This window comes from Saccoglossus kowalevskii, chromosome 7 (genome assembly GCF_978046115.1).
Source record: "Saccoglossus kowalevskii chromosome 7, keSacKowa6.1, whole genome shotgun sequence".
NCBI classification, from domain to species: Eukaryota; Metazoa; Hemichordata; class Enteropneusta; family Harrimaniidae; genus Saccoglossus; species Saccoglossus kowalevskii.
Genome location: NC_140647.1, coordinates 1069644 through 1097484, shown reverse-complemented (window position 1 = coordinate 1097484; position 27841 = coordinate 1069644). Strand labels below are relative to the sequence as shown.

General features: G+C 36.9%; 2 protein-coding genes across 2 annotated transcripts in view; both read left to right on the top strand.

Annotated features, from left to right (window-relative positions):
- LOC100372853 (polypeptide N-acetylgalactosaminyltransferase 13-like) overlaps positions 1–7262 on the top strand; it is a 40787-nt gene extending 33525 nt beyond the window's left edge. Inside the window, exons 5-11 of the mRNA XM_002741643.4 lie at positions 2758–2871; positions 3130–3247; positions 3885–3985; positions 4461–4683; positions 5934–6026; positions 6258–6398; positions 6748–7262. Of these exons, the coding sequence (XP_002741689.3) occupies positions 2758–2871; positions 3130–3247; positions 3885–3985; positions 4461–4683; positions 5934–6026; positions 6258–6398; positions 6748–6912 (955 nt within the window). The 3' untranslated portion in view covers positions 6913–7262. The remainder of the gene's footprint in view (positions 1–2757; positions 2872–3129; positions 3248–3884; positions 3986–4460; positions 4684–5933; positions 6027–6257; positions 6399–6747) is intronic.
- Positions 7263–8549: 1287 nt separating this feature from the next.
- LOC100373003 (polypeptide N-acetylgalactosaminyltransferase 13-like) lies at positions 8550–27295 on the top strand. Its single transcript, XM_002741644.3, has 11 exons — positions 8550–8837; positions 11284–11917; positions 15472–15868; positions 16241–16413; positions 22343–22550; positions 22811–22987; positions 23753–23870; positions 24169–24495; positions 25081–25173; positions 25341–25490; positions 27021–27295. Exons 2-11 carry the CDS (start codon positions 11452–11454, stop codon positions 27171–27173), a joined length of 2262 nt encoding a protein of 753 aa, XP_002741690.1. The 5' UTR covers positions 8550–8837; positions 11284–11451; the 3' UTR covers positions 27174–27295.
- Positions 27296–27841: the final 546 nt, after the last annotated feature.

Here is a 27841-nt window from a genome sequence, read left to right as displayed (position 1 = left end):
TCGGGGCATTGTTTTTGGTTGAACAGTGTTACAACAATCGTACAGACAACTAGCCTGGGTGTTAATTTATGCATAAACTTGAATTAGTGAAATTTGAGTTGCTGCCCAGCAAAATTGACAGTTTTAAAGACGGCACTTTCTTCATAGTAAACATATGTACACGTAAACCAATTTTGACAGGAAACAGAGGCATGGTTTAGAAGCTAATTTTGTTTAAATCCCTTTTGACCAAAAAAGCACATTTTTGTGCATATTTCAAACTACAGTGTCCATAAAAAATACTTACACAATTTTACACAATAAGCTTTCCGAAAATATATAGTTTAGTGGACAAGGGAGGTCATTTTGGTTTCCTAATTAACTAATTAAAATACTACCCCAGACCACTCGTCCCGGTGTTATCGCGATATGGCGATAGCGATAACACCGGGACGAATGGTCTGGGGTATTAAAATACCTGTCAGGTAAACTGCATCTCTACCTTAAGGTCTATGATTTTTGTCACGGTAGACCATAAATAAATGAAAGGATAGCAATGTTTTGACAAACAATGTATGTGATGACCTTTGACCGACTAGTAGCCATTTCTGCCCCACACTTTTGTCCCGCATGTTTCTCATGCCTAGGATAATTTTATCAAACTAAGCTACATCACGCATAATGTTTTGGTCTTCTATTTCATTCAAAATGTCCAACTGGTTTAAGAGTGGATTTATACGATTTTGTACGATGTGAGAATCTTATTTCTAAAGGTTTTCGCTTTGTCCGAACAAAACTGGAATAAGATGCAATTTGAAGTAACAGAAGTATATTTAAAATGCTGTGTTTTCAAACATTTAATTATAATAATAATGTTTCGTTGTTTTTAATAAACATTTACTAAAAAAATGAACGGGAACTGTGTCATTGACATTGACTTATTTTATTTTAATTGTTAAGTTATTTTAATGTGATATATTTTGATCATTCATATGAGTAAGCTCAGAATGTTTGTATGTATCACTGACTCATATTCAGCTACGTACACAAGAACATGGGGGTCAATTTAAAAAATACGATCTATATTTATGAGTCAGTTAACTTATCTGCTCTGTTTATTGAAAGTTATTGACCTCAGTTGTATGAGATCTGCCATCAAATGGTTAATACGACACCCAATGCATTCGGTTATATTCTGGAGAACGGATTCCGAAGATTTCATCATAGTAGCTGGTTATGTAAATATGGCATAATAACTGATTCTGCGTATTACATTTAATTCTAGAGAGAAAATAGAAACTCCTCATAGCAATTTATTGTTTTATTATGCGTCAACAGGAAATATTTGTTGGCATTTCTGTAGATTAAATTTTCATTTTTTTTTCTAAAACAATCATTGTTTACATTTTTCGTCATTGTCCCTATTTGCATTTTTTCTAGTAAATTTGTGGCCCATCCCTGACTTCAGTTATCTAATCCTAGTGAATATTTTTGACAATTTGAATAAAAAATTCGATTTTCCACCTGTTCTTGAAAATAGCTAATGATTGTTCTGGTATTCTTTATGTGCGTGTCTTGGGTGGACCTCTGCAAGATATGTACATTTCGCGGCGATATCTTCATTTCTCTAATTTTATTAGCCTCACTGTCATCAATGACGATAGAGCGGGGCTGTCCATATACATGGTTGTCTGTCTGTGTTGACGTCTGCTATAAATGTCTTATTCACGACAATCGCTTGATTGCTTTGATACTTGACATGTAGTTAGTTACCTTGGGTTGAGCTCTGTCAGATTTGTTCATTTCGTGATGGTAACTTCAATTCTCTTTCTTCAGCGAATATTTTGTCATGTTGAATAACAAATTATATTATCGACTTTTTTTCAAAAGTACCAGCCCGATTGATTTAATATTTGGTATGTAGTTTTTCGTGACGGTATCTTCAATTCTCTGTTATTGTTTTTGGGGGGTAGTGGTGATATTATCGTTTTCTTTTAGGATTTAGTGCATTGGACAGATCTTAATTAAATTGTGTGGCGCTATCTTCAACTCTCTATTTTTATAGTGAATATTTTTGGGTTTTTTTGATAAAAAATATCAAATTATCATACACCAGTGCTTCGATACTTGAAATGCGGAAACCTTTCGTAAACCTCTATAAGATTTACAACCCGATGATAACAATTGAAGTCACCATGGCAACAGTAAAAATAACCTTGGTGACATCATCAGTTAATCGTAAAAAACATATGATCAACTGTGTTGACTGGAAACAATCTACTAAGACAGCGGAGAGCCTAAGGTCGCTTTTAAAATGTTGTTTGTAGACAGCTAACTCCAGGAAAAATCTAACCCGAATGTTTTCATATTTATCTGTGAGTACCTTGGATGGACGTTTACAAATTTGTTCATTTCGTGACAATAATTTCAATTCTCTGGTTTGAATGATTGTGTAATTTTTGGACTGAAACAATGATATTATAGACTTCTTTTTAAAAAGCCAATTTATTTGATGTTTTATCTGCATTGAGGTATCTTTGGCCGACTTCTTTTGATGCCGACTTCTTTTGATGTCGTGGCGATAACTTCAATCCTCGAATTTCGGTAAATGTGTGTGCCATTTTTTTGTTGATGGAGCAGACTTCTACTAGTGTTAGATTTATTCATTTTATGACAATATTTTTAATTTTCTGTGATGTAAATCAGATTTCTTTAAGACTATGCACTACAGCTAGTAGTCACGAAACATATACGATATTGTGTAATTTTGTTTGTTAGCTATGCTGCCTCCAATCTTATACGTGGTGGTTTCTCGTGGGAGATGCAGTTCAAGTGGAAACCGATACCGGATTATGAAATGAAAAGACGAAAAGATGAAACATGGCCGATAAGGTGAGCTGTTTGAAACGAATGTAAAGCTAGTGATAAAAACCTACCCATAGAGGGCGCAAAACACGTTGCTGGTAAAATGACCTACAATATTACCCAGCGTGTTTTCATTCGTTACCACAAAAATAATGTTAGCTAAGTATTACATGAAATAAAACAATGTGAACTAATTCGTTGGTATATTTAGTTGTGTTGTGTTGTGTTGTGTCGTGTCTTGTCGTTACAATGGTTATAAGTTATAACTTCTAGTAACCATTACAGGTCACCGACGATGGCAGGAGGTCTGTTTGCTATTGACAAAAGTTATTTTTTAGAAATTGGTACATACGATCCGGGATTAGAAATATGGGGAGCTGAAAATCTGGAACTTTCTTTCAAGGTATGCAGTGTACAGTATTTCTTTTTCTTTTCAATACCAAGTCCAGTCATTCTCCTTTGTATATTAACCTAATGGGTGCGCTATGTCGGGTAAATGTATTTATCGCCATAATAAAAATGTAAAATGTGCACGATAACCTTTTTAACATGCGTATTAGTGTTTTTTTATTTTTTATTTTTCATCGGACAACTAACCCCTTGTGTATTTCAAAATTAAATCTTACGACATAATCCAAATTGGTTTACATGCATATCAAACAATTACATTAAAATATATGTCCATATTCTGCATCTTTAAAAAATTATCAGTACATCTTTCAATGAACATTTCCAAGATCCTTTAAAGATACAATATGGATGAGAACATGAATACATTGGATTATGGCTGAACTTGAACTCGAACTATAAACGCTATATGTTAGTGTACGATAAAGTATACATATGTATTACAATTTAGTTCTCAAAATGCTACATCAAACAATGATATTAAAAATACATGACATATTGCCTCTTTAATTTCATCGCAAATATTATTTTAAATAAAACTGTAAATCAATTAATAACGCGAGAATAAACAGGCTTGCCGCTACTAGACAGAAGGGCTAATATCTTAGTTGCTATTGTTATTTCCTCGGCAGATATGGATGTGTGGAGGTAACCTTGAAATGATTCCATGTTCCCATGTTGGTCACGTGTTCCGTGCCAGTCAGCCATACAAATTCCCCGAAGGAAACATAAAGTAAGTTATGACATTTTAGTATCTCGAATATATATATAGAGTTTCGAACTTCCGGTGTCGACAAATTTGTTGTTTTTCAATTAATACGAAATTCTTGTTTTGCTGGAAAGGATTGTAAAAAATTCACGTAATAAGAGAATGGCCCATATTGCAACTGTAGTTATGTCTGCCTGGACAGTACCCCCACAATACAGCTCCATGAATAATCACAGATAGCAACTTCCGGGTCTAAACTGGCGGACTTTCGTAAAGATTTATTAATTAAATTTGGGACATCGTCTTGCATTTCTAACTTGAAAAAAGAAGAGTGGGGATCTTATTTATTTTATTATTCCAAAATATTCTGTTGTAAATTTTAAACATGAAATTTTCAAACAAATTTGCTAACTTGCGAACTCGAGAATCATTCTAGCGGAAATGACGTGAGTAACCATTTGATTTAAATACTCTGTCTTACCTGTAACTCGTGTTTCAGAACGTTTATGCGCAATAACATGCGTGTGGCCGAAGTCTGGATGGACGAATACAAGGACATATTTTACGCACTCAAACCCCAGCTGAAGGGAGAAGACTATGGTGACGTCACTGAAAGGAAAGAACTTAGAGACAGACTTCAATGTCATGATTTTAAGTGGTATCTTCAGAATATCTACCCGGAGTTGCCAATACCCGACCTCAAAGTTCAAGCAAGGGGAGAGGTAACAATTCAACTTTTATAGATGCAATATGGACGAACAAATACATTTTTCAATATTGTTGTTTTATACTGCATATTGATGACCAAATTACATGATGATTTATCATAAAATAAAAATGTTACCCATCATTCGACGTAGAAACCTAATGCGCATGTGCAGTGTGTTTTTTTAGTGTGCGCACGGAAACAATTAGTTGACATGCGCATTAACAATCCATTTTTTCATCGAACTAATACTTAGTTGTTTACTACAAGAACGCCATTTTTGTTGGTGGTAAATCAAATTCAACAACACACAATGTCAAACAACAATATTAAAAATTGTTTAATATCCATCCATATTGCACATTTAATTAACAGAGACTGATGAAGAACCGAGCTAATATTGTTATATTCACGCTATTAAACCTAATGTTCCTTGGAATAGGATTTCATGTATTTGTTAAAGAAGAAGTCAAGGCAAACAAGATAATGCTCCCGGATGAAAGAGCTCCATAACTGTAGGAGGGTGTAATTTACAGTTTTTATATTCACTTTTCATTCTCTATATATTTCAACTTTTCATGGGTATTATTATCATAGGCCCTCTGTTAGAGGTCTATTATGTAGTCATTTCCGTTCCAATTGCCGTCACGGGCTGCCTTATTTTGGAAATACGCTCTACTTATCACCGCATATGCACACTCGGAACATAACATAACAGTAAACAATAATAGACACTGCATTGATTTCATTCCAAAAACTAGGGGTATTTCTGGCTCATACTCTCCGCTGAGTCGTTTTAAATTTGTATTATATACCACATTATGTCAATATACATTTATGTTTGCATATACAGACTGTTGAGCAAATCTAAGTACCACGTGATCCATGGCCCATGACCTCTGCCGGGAGCAATCTAACTCTTGCTCGTCATCGATCGGTTGTCTTGAATAGTCGTTTTTGTCCAGCCACTTTAACACATGTTGGTGTAAATCCAGACGTAGCTGCGAGGCTGTCACCTAGCAACTAACGGATATCAACATATTGTACTATATCTACCGATTGAGCCTCTATAATAAATTGACCATGTAATAACTACAATTCCATGTCTCATAGGATAAATTCTTCAACACCCAGTCTAAACACTAACAACTCTGTGATACTTCCCCCACTTTATCTCAGCCCGTCGCCACGTGACAGCATGTGTCACAAAGCAAAAATATCACGAATGTCGGTATGTATTCTTTCTAAACAACATTTTTACTCCAGCTTAGAAACCTTGGTAAGATTGGTTACTGTATGGACACGATGGGTGCTAATGCCATGTGCGCACATCCATGCCATGGAATAGGACATAATCAGGTACGGTGCACATCTGTTATAACGCCCTCTATCACTAGTTTAGTGTATATATACACAGTCCAGAAGGACTGTTCTATATATAACAATATACATGTAGTTGATAATCTATGCTATTTACTGAACGTAAAAACGGCACATTCGTTCTAGGCCGTCAAATAATAATAAATACTATTTTCAAAAGGTAGTGTAGTAAACTAATTACAATAATCTTTCTTCATTTGATTATTTTAGATGTTCTCATTTTCCTGGCAACAAAAGATTTGGTTCGGCGAGCTCTGTTTAACATCGTCCCCGTATCAAAGGGCCTCTATTCAACAGATATTTGCAAACCAGTGTAACTCACCCAGAGTGATTCACTGGCAACACACAGTGGTGAGTATTGTTTACAAGCGACGCCGGGACGCAACGTCGATATACTACGTCCGATACCGACGGGCAAATTGCCCGTACTAAGTCGCCGAGGGCGTACTGAACTCACGTGACCGCGACACTGACAGGTCTCAACCCTTCCCTGTGTTTTTAAAACTATTTCACACTTAGCGTCAACAATTTAAAAATAAAAATAAAACAGCAAATCTTATTGTGAGATAACTTTTCGCATTATGATTTTTTTTATTTGCATTTTTTCGAAAAAAGACAAAAATCAAAATAATAATTCGATACTTTTTACCACCTTGGTGACAGAATAACATTATCATGATTAAACGTGTTGTTATTTCAGAATGGTAAAATGATGGACACAAAAACTGGAAAATGTTTAGACATTGGGACTGATCAGAAATTCCTAATCCTGAAGACTTGTGAGAATAGTGCCACGCAGAATTGGAAATGGGGAATGTACTTTGACAGAGATGGAAACAAAATAAACGAACTGCCAGTGATGTAACTGTTTGGACATGTTTTTAGACGATTCTTTCTACGAAAATCCACTTTAACAATAATGTAATAATTACGTGGTAAAACATTTTCGTCTTAAAACCAACTTGATGTGCTGAGTACATATCATGATGTCGAGTCATGTAGATATTGATACTGTTGAATTGATATAATGTGTATGTGTGTGTGAAGTTGTGCATTTCATGAAACTTAAATTTTCTAGATCTATATTTAAATTTGTATAACGTTCTGAAAATAAATTTGCGCGTCGTGCATTTGTCGGTCGTTGGCCAGGCGCAGAACTGATTGACATTGCGCAGTACGTATTTGTTAATCGTCTATTACGTAATATACACATAATGATTTTTTATTATTCATGGAAATTGAACATTTGAGGGTAGTTTCCTGTGGATATGGAAAACTACGTGAGGTTGATGTGATTGCTGAACTTTTAACTCGATTAACTCATCTTGACTATGTTTTCAATAGCTCACATCCTCCTCCTTGTATTTGAAAAACTGGCATTTACATAAATTCATTACTTAGGTATTATAAATATGTTTTTATGTAATTCCAGATATACAAAGTATACAAATAATAATATAACAGTAAATGAAGAAACAGTTACCGGACACAATGTGATAATGAAGACTCTGGGGGAGGGGGCTGATTAAAACAATACTAGTGTGTCACGTACGAGCATTTTAAATAAATCAGCTATTTACCCGCTTGGTCAACGCAACAGTCACCATCTGTGTTCATACGAGACCCATATGTTGCGCATATGTGGTGTGACCACCACTGCCCTTTTAATCAGAGTGCGCAGGTAGCCCTGCGAACATGGACTGTGTGTAGGGGGGCAATACCCAGGTCATTGTCATTGAGTTCGCCCCATACTAGTAATACTTCATTATCACATCATCTAGGAAAGATGTTCCCATTCAAGAAAACATTAGTTTAGTTGGAATAATAGCACCAAGCCATGGTTTTATAAAAGTTTTCGCGAATAACATCAAATACCAACTTGATATATTCAATTTTAGTATGTTTAGTTTCATTTGCATTCTCATCGCCATTCTTCGTAAAGGCCACCATATTGAAAAACAAGATTTTCTCATCTCCATGGAAACCAGTCACTTATATATACATATAGCTATTGACTCGCTGTCCAATGTATATGGTGTATGAATTTTTTATTACTATGACAACTTCACATCCCAAGTCAAAGCATAGCAAACGCTTCGAGTTACAAATATTAATGAAATATTCTCGTGCCCGGGTCACGTTCCATACACAGAGTAATATCATACTACAACGCATTGTCTTAAAACACTCGCCATACTGCATCAATTTTATTCGGCGCCATTATACATGTACTTAACTTCGATTTTGTTCTGATGTAAGGTAATATTGAATCTTCAAGCTGAAATTGATTTTCCAGAGAATATTCATCAAAGCTTGCTAGAAAGAAAGAAAAGAAACATCGAAATTTCATGTAACATTTAGAATCAATAGAACTATTTCGTCTACTCCCTGGCGCAATGCGTTACCATAACAACTATGAAAAATGGGCAAGCTGACACATCTGGAGCCATTGATAACACGTCACTGGCGGCCGTTAATACAGTGTCGTTCGAGATAGCCACATACGTAAAATACATGCCATAGACATCCCTGTGTCGGGGAGGCTGGTGTGCGATGGGTGATAACCAACCAGCCCGTATCTCAGGTGTTCCTTGATGACCTTTGACTGCGAAAGTCTGAACCGACGAACAGCACACGACACGCAGCTCATGATCCCATTCTCCCATTACTCGGCAATGGCGGCTTAAATGTTCCGTGTTGTAAATTCAGCCACATAGGCGGGAACACCGTGTTATTATATAACGTATACCGTTAGGACGCAACTCACAAGTAGAGTCCCGCAACGAGAAGGTACGTATCAGAAATGTTGAGTTACAAAATAATGAAATTAATTACATATGTCTGATGATAATTACATCGTTTGATTGTTGGATAGACCTCTGTTTATAGTGAAATAAACATGATGTTGATCTGTGGAGCTGACATACAGTTTGAAAGTGTTGTTTTTGAATTAACATATCACCATATTAAATGATGCCACTTGAATACGTACATTGTGGTTAGCGGACTCATATGTAGTACAACTAACATAAACACGATATGATGACTTAATAAAGATGGTACCATTGTCATAAAACCGTTTTTCTTTGCTAATAGTGTATATTCAATTTTAGCCTATGGAATATACGATATACAACAATAATGATACCACTATAATCTCTCGTAAACATGGAAAGAAAATGGAAGAACATGTGGTACATATTGCTCTCTTAAAACACGGACATGCGTTTATTTCTCTGTATCCTCAGCTTAGCCTCAAGTGGTCCTCAGACAACTAATTCATTTGTCTGAAGGCGATCAAGTGCGACTATTTTTAGAAGCCACACCTACTTAATATGTAAACATCGAATTGATGTTCAGTTTGTTGTTCACTGGAATTCAAATTACAAACTTAACCGAACTTTAATCACCAGTTAGCCGAACTTCGATTTCCGGGCAACATTATTGTTGTTTAACATCCGCATTTAGTTACTCAACATTTGAAGCGTGACTACGAAACATTGAAAGCTCAATTTGTTAACATATATTAGAGTCGCCGAGCAGTTTAATATTTTTTTAAATACATTTTTATGTTAACCTTGTCTCATAGCAGTTACATAGGACGCCATAGGGCCACGAACAAACACGGTCCTCTGCTCTGTACCATCACTGTTTCCAGTGCAAACACCAGAACGTTGACACGTCGGTAAAAACGTCTGGCGTTGTTGATTTTCAATATTACGTACATACATAAATGCAGCATCCGCTGATAACCGTACGACGTGTGTATGTTTATGTATTCCCAAACCCATAAAGCCATCAACAGGTGTTACCACCCATTGTTTCTAAAGTACTAGAGTGCGTGACTCGGGCTCCAATACGTGACTACAAGTCCAGATAATATTCTTTTGGATTATAACACTGTATTGTAAGTATCATCGTCTGGGTAATGTTAATTTACAGATTGCTGTTTTTGACCTAATTAGCTAAATTATTGTAGAATATTATGTGAGTTTATTTTCTGAAAAGTGACGAATATTGAAATTGACCTCTGGAGTTTACCACACATACGCTATATGTACGCAACTCATGCATAGTCAGTTGTCCCTCTGACGTTTAAACCACAATCCCTATAGTGGGGTTTACTGATAGACATTCAATATTTATGTGTGAAACTTTCATGTAAAATAGAAAATTAGCAGTTAGTGTTTATTTATGTTTGTATAATGGCACTCATTCGATATAGTCGCATACGGCTATCCACATTGCTATGACAAACCTCAGACTAGTAATAGTCTGAGGACAAACACTATGACATACTCAACACAGTTATAACCACTGTGAACGCATTAATCATTCCCATGTGAAATAACAATAGAACATGTTATTTCATTAAAAATAAACAAAAATACATTTCTTGAACCATCCATAAATGAGGAGCGCTAATTGCGAAACAGACAATTAAATACTTCCATGTCGGGCCTCATTACCATGGTAATATAGAAGCTAACAACCAAAGAATCACAATAGTTATCAATGCAAATGTTAAACAAATAAAAAATAGTTATTAAGTTAAGTTAGTTATGAAATTATTGCGGTACGGTTGTTTATAAATTAAACTCTTGTTTCTGTTGTAGTATTCATTCGGTGAAAAACTCGAAGGCGCATGCGCTTCGGCTTCATCTATACGTTCATATACGTGCAGGCGAACTCATGAAGGAATATTGCAGCTATGTTTGCAGCTGAAACATTATTTTAGAGTTTTATTTTACAATAAATCCTACTCTAATGTGTTTATCAAAATGTAGTATTACCCACAATTGTTTACACATGCTCAAAAATGCTCAAATTGATCACATTATTTCTTTAAAGGTAAGGAATCCGGCTATAACGGAATTTAACACATCCCTGGTACATATGAGAGTGGTGCGTGGGTGTGTATGTTTAGCTGCATGAGTAATAAGAACTACCTCACTGATACACAAGCCCGAATAAACATCTAGGGGTCACAGAAATCTATTGGGGGTCTTCCAACAAAGTGTCAAATTACCTTCATTATTCGGTCAATTGGAAATTATATATAAGATATATATGGTCCGTCTTCCTCTAGCGATATCGTTTGCAAGATGAATTATATCCAAAAGTAAAGATGTCGGAGCGTGATGCGAATGAATAGAAACTGGCCCGCCCATCCACAAGGGGCCTTATTATTCTGTGTTTAGCCTCTTTTTTTTCAATCTCTTTTTTTTCTACGTAGACACGTGCTAGTATGACCAGTGACGATTACATTGAATTTGACGCACTTCATTCTGGAATCCGTCCTGTATAACCGACGCAGTCGTAATCAATATATACATTCAAAGAACTTTTGACCTCAAGATTAATCTATGCAAACTGGTGCTACATTTTTCGTGAATTATTCGAAATGTCCAGAAAGAGGAGATATTGTTGTAAAATCGTCATTTTGACATCATTAGTATGGAGTATGCTGGATTTGGCGTTGATTGTCCAATTCAGCAATATATCAAGCGGCGACTATGGCAGATTTGAAGACATCGAGCAAATGGACGAGAAACTGTACGTTCGGACTGATGACATTAGTTCTAAGCAACGCGGAGTCATACAAAGAGAACCTGCCGGTAAAGAGTCTATCGATATTCACGCGGGAAAAAAAAGTCATCCTCCGGAAGTTCGAAACAAAAAGGAATATTTGTTGAAGAAGTTCGTAAAAGAGGAAATCTCAAAGTTAAATTTGAAAGAAAACAAAAACGATGCGAATTTTACGGGTGGGAAATCAGAGAAGGTATACGCATTGAAAAAGTTTATAAAAGAAGATATCGCTAAATTGAACGAAGAAGATCTAAAGAAGATGAAACAAGAAGCAGAAAAAGGTATTGTATTGAATAAATAAATAAATACATGATCTATACCTTTAAATCGCACCCTCTTTTAAAATTGGGTGAAATTTTCGCAATTTACTTTCAATCCTCCAGAAAAATATTGTTGAGGGAGATCTAAACTCTAAAATGTTCCCAAAAAGAGGGACTTAAATAAAGATATATGTCTGCTAGCACACTTTTACAGACTGCGGGTGCCCCGCCCTCTTTATTATACATGTACTTCAATATATTAATGACATAGTAGACTTCGTAATAAAAGTGGGCGTGTAACAAGTTATCATCAATATACACCCGTATAATGAATTGTAATACTCTTTTCGAGGGGTTCAGTTGGGGGAGGGTGGATATGATTGATCTGCGGCCAGGGGATCTGAAGTCACCGGGGTTGAGGATGAGGGGGAATCACTCACTCGACTTGGCTGCTTGAGTACCGGGGTCACGGCGCATGTGTCGTGAGGTCAGTACGCATATATACACATTCACACAAGGCTTCGATACGAAACACGTTGTTGCTGGTTTCGCACTTGGTCTATTGCAACTGGAATACTTATACAATACTGAGATCTACTGACTACCTAAGTTATGGAAGCGGGTTGACTCGCTGGTAGTTGGTTGTTGTTGCGCCTACCGACGTGGACTTAATGTAGATAAGATTCGTTCCTTATGAATGTGATTGTCACTCCTTATAAAGGGAATCCTTATGTAAATTAAGTTGAGAGTGTCAATTGCTTGTTTCTTTTGTTTTTTGAGAATGTATTGTATGACAGTAGCGTGTCTGGTGATAAACTCACAATTATTTGATATGTCACTAATATGTTAAAAGGTTTTGGGGAATTCGTATTAATTTAATTTATTTGTTGTGTCGTGGGAAAACCACGCTAGCCAAATGTCAATTGTAAAAGTATTGTTTTGGTACATGCAGCACGTGTACATAAAGGTGAATGCCGACAGCATTATTCTGATTGAAACATGTGACATCAATCTTAATTGATATGTGAATTTAACCCCAGCTTGTATTTGGGCTATGACAGAATTATGGGGTATGAGAGTTATCATCAATATACACCCGTATAATAAATATGGGGTATGGAAGTTATCATCAGTATACACCCGTATATTGAAATATGGGGTATGGAAGTTATCAATATACACCCATATAATGAATTATGGGGTATGGAAGTTATCATCAATATACACCCGTATAATGAATTATGGGGTATGGAAGTTATCATCAATATACACCCGTATAATGAAATATGGGGTATGGAAGTTATCAATATACACCCATATAATGAATTATGGGGTATAGAAGTTATCATCAGTATACACCCGTATATTGAAATATGGGGTATGAAAGTTATCATCAATATACACCCGTACACCCGTATAATGAAATATGGGGTATGGAAGTTATTCATAATACACGCCCCGTGTAGTGAAGTATGGGGTATGGAAATTATCCATAATTATATTATACCAGTATATTGATGGTGTCAATCCATTGATTTGATTGGTCCAAACACAAAATTTGCATATGTAATCCATGGTATATTGGCTGATAATGCACGGCTAAACCAAGTGGCCCTGGAACATGAATTGACTACAGGTTTAATAAGGAAATACACCGGTATTATTTGATTTTTAGGGAAATATAGTGGTTGGATTTTGGAAGAATATTGAAAAAAATACTGAATTAAAAACATCTGAAAAGTTATATAACCATAATATTGGTGAGATCCAAGTTATGAGCGGCTGTCGTTGGGTGATTGTCGTTCGCCACAAACCTAAACCACCGTCCCTCAACACCATGAGGTGCCTAAACAAACGCCAAAACGCTGTGTTTTTGTAATTTGTGTATGCATTCAGCGCACAGCTACCTACTATTCTTATAAATTCATGTTCAAGGGCCATAATCATGATCTTTTAGTAGATGAAAGTAAACTCTTTTTTTACGAGTTTTATCGAATTGTCAATATACTAGTATAATATAATAGCAATAACCCCCGCCGAAGTTGGGTATACTACTTGATATTGCACAATTCACTCCATATATGCACTCGCCTGCGGCTCGTGCATATATGTCGTCAATTGTGCAATATCTTGTGGTATACCCGCCTTCGGCGGGGGGTTATTGCTTAAATATACACTCGTGTAATGAAATATGGGCTTTGGGAGTTATCCATGAATATAAATCCGTGTAATGAAGTATTTGTATGGAAGTTATCCATAAATACGAGGGGCGTTCAATAAGTAATGCTCCTGACCCATTTTCCATAGCAGGAGAGTAATGAAACTTGGCACAGTTATTAGTCTTTCTCTACATAGAAACCACCCAGAGTTATGCTCTGGCCACTGTTTTTGTAGAACACCCCAGGTTGGTCCTCCAACCACGTCGTAACTTCAGAAATCAAGGCTGCATCATTTGGGAAACGCTTTCCTTGCAAAAACAACTTCATGGCTGGGAAGAGATGAAAGTCAGAGGGTGCAAAGTAAGGAGAGTAAGGGGATGGGGGAGGATTTCATAGCCACACGCCCGTGCTTCTGATCTGGCGACATGTGGACACGAGTTGTGGACCGGAGCGTTGTCCTGCAGGAGGAGGATACCTTTACTGATCTTGCCCCGCCTCTTGATTTTGATAGCTTCTCTTAATTTCATCAAAAGTGAAACGTAATTGTTCCTGTAATTGTGGCACCATTTGACTCACCTTCTTGGCACATCTCCAAATTCATCCTCGAGCACTCGACGCGTTCTTGCTTCTGGAAAGGTGTGAGCAACCTGGGAATCCACCTGGCAGACATCTGGTCAGCGTCTTGTGCATATGAAAATGGTCATGAATGATAGTTTCCACAGACCCTGTACTTGTCTTGACCTCGTTATTTGGCGAACAGTAATGCGTCGATCCTCCATTATGGCTGCCTCAACTTGACGGGCAGATGCCTCATCAATGGCAGAAAAGGGACGACCAGATCTGGGAGCTGTTTCCACAGACTTCCGGCCATGTTTGAATTCACGGTGCTAGCGTTTTACAAGGTCATATGATGGGGCATCACCACCATAAGTTTCTTTTATTAAGTCTCATTTTGTGTGCGTCCTTTCAAATACAAAAACCGGATCACTGCGCGACACTCAACTGGCTCCATTTCACACCTGACTCAGTTCAAACACCTGTAAATCAGAAACCACAATTAGTTCAGAGCTGTTTTTTGCAACATAATTTCATCTAGAACAGACAACTGGGAGTGGGTCAGGGGCATTACTTATTGCACGCCCTTCGTATGCACCCGTGTAATGAAGTATGGGGTATGAAAGTCATTCGTAATTATGTACCCGTGTGATGAAGTATGGGGTATGAAAGTTATTCATAAGTATATACGGTAAATGATCAAACAATTGAAATAATTTGGCCAAATGCAATTAAAGTAAAGTACAAATATCGGGAAATGAGTGTAGCTGTACTTGAACTATCCATTTTTACTCACATCATAAGTGACATTATAGACATTTACTGCATTGCGTAATACATATATTGTCTCACGCTGTTTAGGAAACGTCGAACCTGAACCAGGTGAATACGATGTAGCCGAAGATCATGCGTCGAACGAAAATGGCGTTGAAAACCTTTTGACCAAAGATCAGACTGGAAAGCGTGATTCAGAGAAAGCGCATGGCGGAAATAAAGTGGAAAAGGTGGAAGATGACTCGACACAGACTGAACAGCAACAGATACAGCGACGGTCTGGGAACATTTTGCCGCAATTAGGGCATCGACCATTGGAGCAGCCATGGTATCCAGACTCGCCGGGTGAAGGAGGTATGCCGGTGGATTTGACACCCCAAGAAGCTCGACTGAGCAAAGCAACCTTCTATCAATTCGAATTCAATATCATCGCCAGTGATAAAATTGCTCTGAATCGGACATTGCCAGATTCCAGACCGGTCGCGTACGTGTTAATACTTTTCATTTCAAATTCATGCGTATCCCCTTTATTTAGAACGATCTGCATATGTAAATGTATCCGTAGAACACTCTGTAAGTTAGGGTACCCCTGATTGTTCCGCACAACATAGGTACCCATAACTTACATATTGATCTAAATAACTATTCTTATATAGGTGCCTTATCATACCGATTGCTAAATATCACGTTATATGATTCAATTTTAAAATTAAATAAAGCAGTCGCCCCCCATAAGCCGAAACCCTTCGTGTCAGCAAGAATTGCTCATCAAATGCAGGAAATAACATCGGATATCATGATTGGGGTAAATGAAATTCCATATATATGAAATAATAAATTGTGTTTTCCATGATAGGTGCGAACACAGAGAATATCCACACATTTTACCAAAGACGAGCGTCATCATCGTATTCCACAACGAAGCATGGACTACGTTGTTACGGACCGTCATCAGTGTCATCGACCGATCTCCATGGCAACTGCTAGAAGAAATCCTCCTCGTCGATGACGCCAGTACGTCAGAGAAGTGTACGTAATTTAACATTTAGAAATTTAGTAATTCATCAATATTATGAAAAAGTCAATCAGCGTTAAGTAGACTGTGTCTACCCGTTGTTTATCTCGATACGTATTGACGTAATATATTAATTGATTTCCCCAAGGCGATATCAATAATTCAAAACATTCTTCGAGTCAAATGATAGAGTTTACTCAATACCCAGTTGTTCAGTAATAACACACCCATCACACTAGCGCATTGTAAGATGATGGGATATCGGTTAAATCGAAACACACAAACAAACATACATTAGCTATGTTCACGTTATGTGATCTCGGCACGAGTCGAAATTGTTAATTTTCATGTTTAGAAAGGGACTGCAGCACGTTCTCATTCGTCAATCTGCTATTTTACTTAAACATGGCAGGCGATATAGTCTGTAAGCTAAGGCCAAAAATGTGGAGTTTAACTGCACCCCACGTCAAACATTGTGGAAACAGACTTTTCTTATGCAAAATTTTCTGACTTTTTCAAAAATGCTTGTTTCCAGGACGGAAAATGCCCTGAAAGGGCTGAAAATTAACATGTTGCTATGGCTACATGAAAATATCATGAAATCGTTAAAAGATCTATATTTTCAATACATATGAAGATACGGATGTAAAGTTGGTACCAAAATGTAGATCGTGGATTGGCCCAATCATTTATAACATCATATATGCTAATTAGCAAATTTGCATATTCATAAATTACCAACAATTCTGCTTTTTCAAAGAAAATTGTATATAATGCGTGACTGTTGTTTTTTCAGGAAGATATAGTCTTCACAACACTATTTTTTCATTTATTTATGACATCATATATGCTAATTAGCTAATTTGCATATACAGAAATTACCACCAAACTGTTTTTTTCAAAGAAAATTGTATATATTGCGTGTTTTGTTTTTTCAGGAACATATAGTCTTCACAAAACTATTTTTGGCCAATATTATTCTGAAGGTTATCATTTTATTTTCTATAATTATAACATGTTATAAATAAGACAATACAACTAGGAACATGGCAATCAGATTTGAAAAAAATAGCATCTTTATTTATACAAATTATTTGCATGCAGAACTAAGCACAATTGTGCGAAATGAACAAGCTTTAAGGCAAACTATTCACCATATCATGTGTCTTGGTCTTACATATAAAAACAGTAATGACAACTCTACAAAAAGTGTGCATCTGCATTGCAGCAAATTGTACAAATATTTCAAATTTATGTTCTGTTACTTTACAAAACTAGTTTTGGGAAATCATACAAAACCTTTTTAGATTAATACATGTCCAATGTTTTCAAGGTTCAATGGTGTTTTTAAAGTGTTTTAAATCATCATTCGTCATAATCACTGTCAGCATCTGATTCAGGCTCAATGTATCTGCCAGTATCTTAAGAGTTCTCGCAGTCTGTCGCTGAACATTCACATGCATCTGTGCAAGGAAATCCTGTATTCTTTCATGAGCAGCGTCGTGTGTCACAATACTTGCAGGTTTTGCAGCTAACAATCTGGAGCAATGCTTTTAGTTCTGGATCCTGAGTCATCCACAAGATCTTTATTGTGTTTCCTTCTACCACCCAGCCATGTCCATTGGGGCTCACAGCTTGAAATGAGGCATTCGGTGAATTTTCCATATGTAACACTGATAGTTTGCTATGCGAGTGTGTAGAGTCAGGGCATCTTGTGTTGGTGGTATATTTCATGAGCTTCTGCCCCCTTTGACAACTTTCTGTACCTCACCTCATTCACACTGGCTGCATTTGGCTCATTATAAATGCAACACAGGCTCTTTTCACATTTGGTCAGTAGGTCTGCTGTAATGTCTGGCCTCTCACCCAGATCTGTCATGGCAGACATGAAATCTGCATCTTTCTTCATTAACTTGAAGAATGTCTTCTTACTTTGCCACAGAAACTGCTTGTTGTATCGCATCCTGAGAATGCGTGCATACCAGGAAGTGCCTTGCAGACGTCTTCTCCATGTTTCCTGCATATAGGTTGAATGTCAATGTATTTCTATCGTTTTTGTCTGTTGATAATCAGTGGAATGTCAATTTCTTTTTGAAAATACACAGCAAGGACAATCACATCAGTGTCAGATGTTTTCAGGACAACTGCTCTGAAATCTCCAGTTTCTGCAATTTGATCATAGTGCAACAACAGTCTTGTGGCAGCCTTTCCAGCAAAGTATGTCAGAGAAGGAACAGCATCTTTGAGTATTGAGTCTTCATGTACCTTCAATCTGTGGCATTCTTTACCATGACAAACAAACAAAGATGTTTCTTTAATGATATCAGAATACCTGCATTACCATTCTTCGACCAGTCATTCACCAGGAATTCAGGAAGATTCTGTTTGTTCTCACTGTTTGACATAAACTTTCCCCAGTCATTGGGTGCCTTCTGAAATCCACAGGTGATTATATCTTATCCCTGTCACTTTGCATCTCCTCTCACGTTCTGTATTCTTAATCAATTCTTGCAGGTTGTGGAGCTTTGGCTTTACATGCAGAAGAGAGCACAGATTGGGCCACTTCAGTGAAGGTTGATGGCTTCGTTTTGTTTGGTTTAGGTTTGAGCTTTTGGATAGTGGCAAAAGTGTCAATCACCAGGGCCACGTTGTCTGGGCATCTAATGACTGGGATACCTATCTCGAGATCCTCCAGAAGTTGAGACTTTTGTGATCTGTAGAGCGTGTGCCATAAGATTTCGCTATTTCCCATGAGTTGGACCTAACTTGTGAGATCTTGTGAGAAACACCAATTTACAGAAAAATGAATGGTCTGCCTTGATGATTAAATTTCGTCCCACAACTTTAAGTTTATGTTCAGCTGTTTGTGTTGAGAATGTTTGAAGCTTCTGTTTCGATAGCGTTTCAAAAATTGATGCTTCAGCAGACTCTGATGATTCAGCTTTGATCAGTCGACATTTCACAAACTGTTCACAAAGTTGATCACCAATCAATTGAGTAGTCAATAGAAACTACTCTGTTTTATCTTCTGCTGCTGCCCCTGTTGAAATTGAAGTTAACTTCTCTGATTCAGAAAATGGATTCAACATGCTGGCAAGGACCTTGACTACCCGTCTCACATCTTTCTCATCTTTTTTTTTTATCCGGGAGTGTCCTGCCTCTTTGTAGAGCCACTTGCATTCATCTGATATGCCAGCATATCTTCTGATGTTTTCAGTTATCTGTGAGCGGTCAGCTGTTATTTCAATCCATCTCCCAACTGCATCATGATCTCTGCTTTTTCCAAGCATTCCTCCTGGTATATTGCTCCTCTTGTTTATTGTTTCCTCAATAGATTGATCCTCTGGAATCTTCGCAAATGGATTTTACTTTGATAGTTGAACGCCAAACTGACCATGTCTTAGCTGGTGCAAAGTTAGTATGACCCATACCTCGCATAATGGTCTACAATCACTTTCAGCTTAGACTGTAATCATATGAATGGAACTTGGATCCCTGGTAACAAACATGATTTGATTTTATTATTTACCAGGGATGTAAATGCCATAATCGTGATCACACTCTAAACTGAAAGTGACAATCGAATGTTTCTGAACCATTTTGCGTAATGAACAACTGTTTATAAAATGTTTAGTATCAATGGGACCAAGGGTAGATAATTGAGAATTAGTATGTTGTAAGTCATGAACCCAAGATCCCATGAATATCTCGTCTCGTATTTGGACATGTAAAAGAACCCAATGATTTGGAGATTATCAATCCTGTTGGACATTAAATATCAAAATCTGTGGTTTAAATATTGCACTGAAATATATACCTTGTTTGGTTAAAGAAACAACTTCTCCCAAAGCGAAAAATTGTATCAATCGCAATTTTGTTAAAATGTCCCGGGTTCTATTCCGTAATCATTTAAATACGTTCCAAATATCGCAGAGTATGGGACTAGATTTTCGTGGGATCTTAGCTTCATGACTACACACAAGCCTATGGATTTCGATAACCTCTAGTTATCTATTTCTGATAAGATATATGCTTGTACATGGTTAACTTAATAGCAATGCTATTTAAGTAATATGCAAATTAGCTAATATGCAAATTAGCATATATGATGTCATAAATAATTGGGCAAATAGTGTTATAGTGTCTTCCTGAAAAAACAATCACGCAATATATATAATTTTCTTTGAAAAAACAGTGTTGTTGGTAAATTATGAATATGCAAAATAGATAATTATCATATATGATATCATAAATAATTGGACCAATCCACGATCTACATTTTGGTACCAACTTTACTCCTATATCTTCTTATGTATTGAAAATATAGATCTTTTAATGATTTCATAATATTTTCAGGTTGCCATAGCAACATGTCAATTTTCACCACTTTTAGGGCATTTTCCGCCCTGGAAACAGGCATTTTTTACAATGTCAGATAATTTTGCATAAGAAAAGTCTGTTTCCACAATGTTTGACGTGGGGTGCAGCTAAAACCGTTTTTAGAAGGCTTTTGGGAAGTAGCTTCCAGACTAATACGCATATGATGATAATAATGAAAACGTGTTCATTTGCGATTATGCTATTTATTATGAGTCATTGCGAAGAAGAATTCGAAGAGCAGTTATTTGTTCACGCCGATGTGACAACGTACTGCATTCATTTCATTCATTAGTACGGCATCCGACCTGCGATTCCCTATATTGCCATGTCATACTAGTATATGTTTCCACTGAGGGCGTGATTTCGGTTCGTGTCGAGCGTTCAGACAGCAAATCTCGGCACGTGCCAAGTTTCGGACCCGACTCTTTATTGGGACCGTGATCGAGTTTTTTTTTCGGCACGTGCACGTGCCGTGTATTATAGTACAAATAATTTAATCCGAAACGGATTATATCAAGAAGAAAATTACGAGTTTGATGTTTTAATCCCTTACCTCATATTACCTGTTTGGTATAATATATGGAACACATGGCGATATATCTTGATGAATAATTATAACACTAACATGCGAATAGATGGGAATTGATTGCTGGTCGTCCAGCTGTCTAGGTGATTTATAAACACAACTCAACATTCTTAAATATTGCTAAATATTAAAATCACTTCGGTTAATATCCTATCATAAATAGATTATTCAAATTAACAAACATATACATTCTGAATTTTAAAAAATGTAGAAAATTCTATCATAGTTTAATCAGAGACACAATGTGCTAGCTTTTCAATAGACGACATTCGAGTTATCTGGTTGCACTGTTACTGCTCATGCGCAGTCTGGATAATGGCGATGTTCATACTTTGTGGTGCTCTCCCAACGAGATTGCAAACAATACGGGGGGGGGGGGGGGGGCTCACCAGCAACTTCGCCAGCCAAGGGACATTTATTCATCATCGCCTCATCACTCGTGGGAAAGCATGTTTACATCGAAGATTTCAAATCCAATCGGCGCATTATATATTGCGGTGGTACACATCGCTCCGGTTGATCGCACCGGGCAATGTTGTCATACGTTACGTCAAACAACTTTTAATTTTGGTGACCAGAAGCATATACAGTCGCGTGCATAGTTGCCTAGCATCCAGACAACCATAAACTCGGCTATTCATCAAACCAAGATTGCCTGACTACCCGCAGACATTTATTGTAAATATATATATAATATCAGATTTGATTTACAGCAATGTCGCGGTAGTCCGAACAATTCTATAATTAACAGTAGTCGTGTACGCGCTTTGAAGTAAGTGTAACTGAATTCAAGTGCCTAAATCGATACGCATTGCAAAACGAAATACTAGATCGATTTACATGTAGACGAGACCAAATGCTTGAACAATATTACGAAATTGAATAGTGTAAACAGACACGACGACGCCCGATTCTTCCTCGCACTGTCTGCTCACTCCCCACACATTAGTAAGTGAATTTGTTTTGTAATTTAATAGATTGGTTACAAAGTGAGTTGGATGAGTATGTTGCTAAGCTACCAGTTATTACCCGTGTCATCCGTACTGGAAAGCGAGTTGGTTTGATACAAGGACGACTCAGAGGAGTTGAAGAAGCCAGGGGTGAAGTATTGACATTCTTAGACTCCCATTGCGAGTGTAACATCGGATGGTTAGAGCCGCTCTTATCAGAAATTGTTAACGACAGGTGAAAGCTATTATCTGTCAACTATAGTATAGTTTTTACTATACAAAATATGGAGTACAATGATCACAACACTCGCGCCATGCATACAATTTATTTTTGAATTTCGCTGATACCAATAACTAAATCAAGAAATTGTACTTTGAGTGTGTCGATAGGGTGAATGCACTATTAACCGCAGTTCGTATAAAATAATCGTTAGGCAAAATTTTGATTTTATTGTAACTCGAACTATAATATTTAAATATTGTTTTTGTTTAAAGAACAACGGTGGTGGCACCAAACCTCGACGTTATCAGTGATAAGACGTTCGGGTATACTTTTATAAAACCCGAGCAGACGATGATTGGTGGATTTGGTTGGTTGGTGGACTTCAAATGGTACAGTTTGCCGAAACGAGAACGTCTTCGTGTGAACAACGACATGTCCCGACCACTCAGGTGAGCGATCAGTTTTCAGGGAATGTAGTCACTTCAACTTTCTCCATTGGTCAGAGGCTGAAGTTACACCTTTCCAATAATTAGTGCAGACAACTCTGATCGGTAGTATAGGTCTTTGTCATTTCAAAATATGCAATACCTTTTATTGATCAACACTTACAGATAAAAAACAACATGACGCTCATGTGAACCTATTAATATATTTCTATGTGCCTGAGTTCTGTTACAGTCCATATATTAATTCTAACGCTGGTATAAACAACGACTGCTTTGCCCCAAAACGCACTAACTATATCTAATTAATTTGAAACAGTACTTTCTAACAACATGCAATTATTTTGTCAATGGATACTTCACTCCACCAACTCAAAATCAAAACAGCAAAATTTGTTCAAAAATTACCAACATTTTAAAAATCACCAACATTTTAAAAATCACTGCATAACTACGTTACGATATTGTTGTTTTTGGGACTACCGAGCAATAATACTATCTCATTCGTTTTTTGGACAATAATATATCTCTCTTGTTATTAGGACCACTCAGGGATAATATAATGTTTTTATTTCTTGGGACCACTCAGGGATAATATTATCTTTTCTGATCTCGGGGCCACTCAGGAATAATATTATCTCCTTCGTTCTTGTGACAACTCAGGGATAATATAATTTTGGGACCAATCTGAGATAATATTATTTTACATTTTTATTGGGACCACGCAATAAATCCAGTTTAAAAATTGTACATCATCAATTTAAATTACAGGACTCCGACGATAGCGGGCGGCCTATTTGCTATCGACGCCGACTACTTTCACCGAATTGGTCTCTACGATCCAGGGTTTGATACTTGGGGCGCCGAAAACTTGGAACTTTCGTTCAGGGTAAGTACACACTTTCAGTGAAATTTATTGACTACTGTCATGCGAAAAACAAACGTCGCACATTACATAAAATTTGTTACGCATAGGCGCATGCGCGTTTAATTAATGGTACGCACCCTTTATCTAACGTGCAAGCACATTGGCATAGTTCAGCATTGCATTGAAGTAATAATATCTTTTTTAAATATCTTTATCTATTTTGAATGTAAAACACAAAACAGTGTCAACAAAATATCCACATTGTAGAATAAATGGTATTACGAAAAAAACGTCTATGAATACTTGTCTTATTTTGCAGGTATGGCAGTGTGGCGGAACACTCGAAATCGTACCATGTTCACACGTTGGCCACGTTTTCAGAAGTAGCATCCCATATAAATATAAAGACAACAAAAATCCAGGCCTAACCATTGCGAAGAACAACATGCGTTTAATGGATGTCTGGATGGACGATCTAAAATATTTCTTCTTGGCGATTTTACCGCATTATGCAGAGCAAGAATTTGGTGATACGTCGGAGCGGAAACAGTTGAGAAGTAATTTAAAATGCAAGGATTTTAAATGGTATTTGGAAAATATCTACCCTGAAAACACAATGCCCATGCAATATCAGATATTGGGTCACGTGAGTAGTCTAACTTTGTTTGTTTGTTTGATAGGTGCATACCGCAGCGTTTTCTAAAATGTTCAAGTTGTTCCATGGCAGCTCCGAACTTTTGAATTCTGACAAACAAATTATATCCGAACTAATTATGAAATATCAACGTGAAATTGTGTGTATTTTGATTTGTTTTAAATTCAAAATGGCCACCAGAGTGTATTTATCATGTAATATTAAACTCAGTACTTGCAATTTTGATTTGAATTTTCGTCATTGTGAATATTTATGAGATCATTGTGTTGATAACATTCTCAGAGTTCACGACAACTCACTATAAAATGACATCATTTAGATCCTGCTCAAGCACTGAATAACATTTTATGATTACTTCATGTTCGACATGTCTTTTGTTTGTTTGTTTTATAACATTGCAGCTTAATAATCGTATGTTTTCATCAAGCACTGGGTTGCTGAATAGAAATGGATCACCGATTATTGGAACTTGATTCTTACATCGCGATGAATTTGTGACTTGTTTTTTTATGCCGATGTCCCCGGTTGTCATAGAAACCTGGTCAGCCTATTTAGTATACTTTTTCTCGTTTGTAGATTAAACATGTTGAAAGTGGGGAGTGTTTAGAAATGTCCAGAAAGGATGGCAATACACCTGCCATACAACCTTGCGGCGGACACTTTGATGAGGTGAATATATATGTCAAACAGCGCCCCCTAGAAAGTGTGTGTGCTATTCCGCACATGTATATCTAATCGCTATTTTTAATACAAACAGAACGATACCCCCGACTTTAGATCGCTTTTCTGTGTTTATGATTTAAATTATTATTCAAGCGTACGCTTTACTTTTACAGGTATTGATGTATACCAAGCAGAGCAACCTGCAACACGACTATTTATGCTTGTACGCCAATGAATATGACAACAGGGTGACAGAACGAAACTGTGCCTATAAAGAAGAACAAAAAAACAACCCTAACTTTCAGTGGTCATATGACACGCGGGTAAGTCAATACGTTCAATATTATTATGGACATGCCACGATTGTTTGTGATAAGAATCCCTAGGCTAGATTCAAAAATAACTAGGAACATGTGAAATTAGGAATGTGAGGGAAAAAAAAGATGGGATTTGGACACAAAGCTTTCTGTAAACACATTTGATACATATTGAAGGGCGGTGGTTGTCGCGCCGCGCATGTGCGACATTTGTGTTGATAAACATTGATTTTCTCACAAACTAATGCGCTCACCCCCCCCCCCCATTGAAGTGCTATATGTGTGTGTGCCACCAAAAGGGGTCTCAAATTCACCACTTCTGTCTGAAAAGGGGTATGTTATTTTACCCTGCGTGTCTGAAAAGGAGTATCACTTTTTTCATTATTTCTGTCTGAAAAGGGGTCCATTTTTTCCAAAAACTGTCTCTAGAGCTTGAGTGATCCAACAATCAGGAAAATTCAAGCCTAGCTGCTTTTCCCTTGGTAAGATTTATGCTTACTGTCTGGAAAGGGGTGTCCAATATCCACAGTTTGTCTGCAAAAGGGTAGGCAATTTGAGTTTATTTCTGTCTGATAAGGGGTAGGGGTTTCAAACAACCAACTACACACCCCTGTCAGTATTTTTTGCAAGTATTTCCTCCGAGGCTCAATCCCAAGTATGAGGTTTGACCTGGACGCGACTAGCACTAATTACGGCCGGTAAATCCTTCGATACTTTCCAATCACCTAAAAAATACCTAATTAAAGATTGGTAACGTCTCAGTTTGTACTCAGTCAAAATCACTATCTTTGTTTATATGATACGTGGCGCGATGACTATCACCCTTTAATAATCTGCCCATGCATTCTGCCACGCCCACTGAAATAATTGCTTACCTTCTGTTGAATGCAAGGACATAAAGGAGAACCTTCCAAGACCAGGGATTGTACCAAAAAAATCATGGGACACTATTGTTTATGTTATTTACAAACTTAATCTATCTTTTGTTATCGTCTCGTGTTTGAGATTGGTTCTATGCGGCGTGTAATGTGTGTGTTAAACACATTGCACCTGTGCCGTTGTTTAGGTGATTTCGTTGTTCCCGAACAGTTAATATGCACAGACATTCACCAAGCTGTGTTAAATAAAAATCGAGATCGAAAGTGTAGCATTATCACTGCGTAACTAGATTATGTTCACACTCCAAACTGCAGAAATATCAACTGTCCAACGTGCCAGCCGACACACGATGTAGACATACAAGGTTTGGTACATTGGCTATTAACAGTCCCAGTGAGTGCGAATATATGTATTTAACACTAAGCTAAATTGAACAGCGCATAGTCTGCTATTAAAATCTAAATACGTGTGTATTTAGACCCTCTACTGGAGGGTCTATGGACTATCTAGGATTTATTCAAGTTCCTACTATACAATTAAACTATACACATAAATGCACACTTTGACATAGATGAACTTTGAAAGCTAACAGACGACTGTTGAACTTTAGTTATAACATAAAATCCGATTCACATTCTGCAATATGTCTGTTTGTAGGGGATGACTTTCATTCACAAGTCCACGGGCAAATGCTTAGAGCGCCTTATGACGGAGAAACGCATACCATCGCCTGTTTTGAACGAATGTGACGGGAAGAATTCACAGAAGTGGATGATGAACAACATAACGCTGTCCGGGAAGTGGAATTAACTGGAGTACGCTCTGATTATCTGTTTACACATTATATAAAATAATTCTATTTATTTTAATATATTTGTCATTATTTCCAGTGACATCAATTCACTTTAATAAACCGTATTATCCAAGTTTTATTTACCGACTCTCGTGTGATTGATTTCTTTCTATTCCCAAATAAATTCCAGATTTTGCAACCCAGGTTAAAATTTGAAGATTGGTATTCACAATTACAAGATCATTAACTTTATTTACTTGTCATTTACAGACAAGACACTTTACGATGGGCGTCTTCCGCGGTCAGTAATATTGTTCACTCTTTTATAAACTGGCAATTCCCATCACCAATTTTGTTTACATCACATTTGTACTATGATTACAATTGACTGGAGTTTTGATAATTGTAATGCATACATGTACACTCACAAAAATACCCCCTCCCCCCAAATAAGAGAATATAGTATATAGCCTTGACAAAAAAGCATTATTTTTCCTGGCCTTAATATTGCATTTTTTTTTATCTGTTTAACTTTATGTGGAAATTCTAATGAGATCTAAAGTTCAGTTCACAACTGACAGTTTTGCAATATTAGAGATTGCGAACTTGTCCATGGAGGCTGAAAACTGCAATTTTTTTTTATGAATATTATATTCACTACATTTATTTTGTATTTACATTTGCC

Excerpts from the sequence above, each read along its gene's own strand:
- LOC100373003 (XM_002741644.3), top strand. The coding sequence starts at position 11,452 with ATGTCCAGAAAGAGGAGATATTGTTGTAAAATCGTCATTTTGACATCA. Across the intron at positions 22,988-23,752 it reads GACATGTCCCGACCACTCAG|GACTCCGACGATAGCGGGCG; the intron begins GTGAGCGATCAG and ends TTTAAATTACAG. Across the intron at positions 25,174-25,340 it reads GCGGCGGACACTTTGATGAG|GTATTGATGTATACCAAGCA; the intron begins GTGAATATATAT and ends TTACTTTTACAG.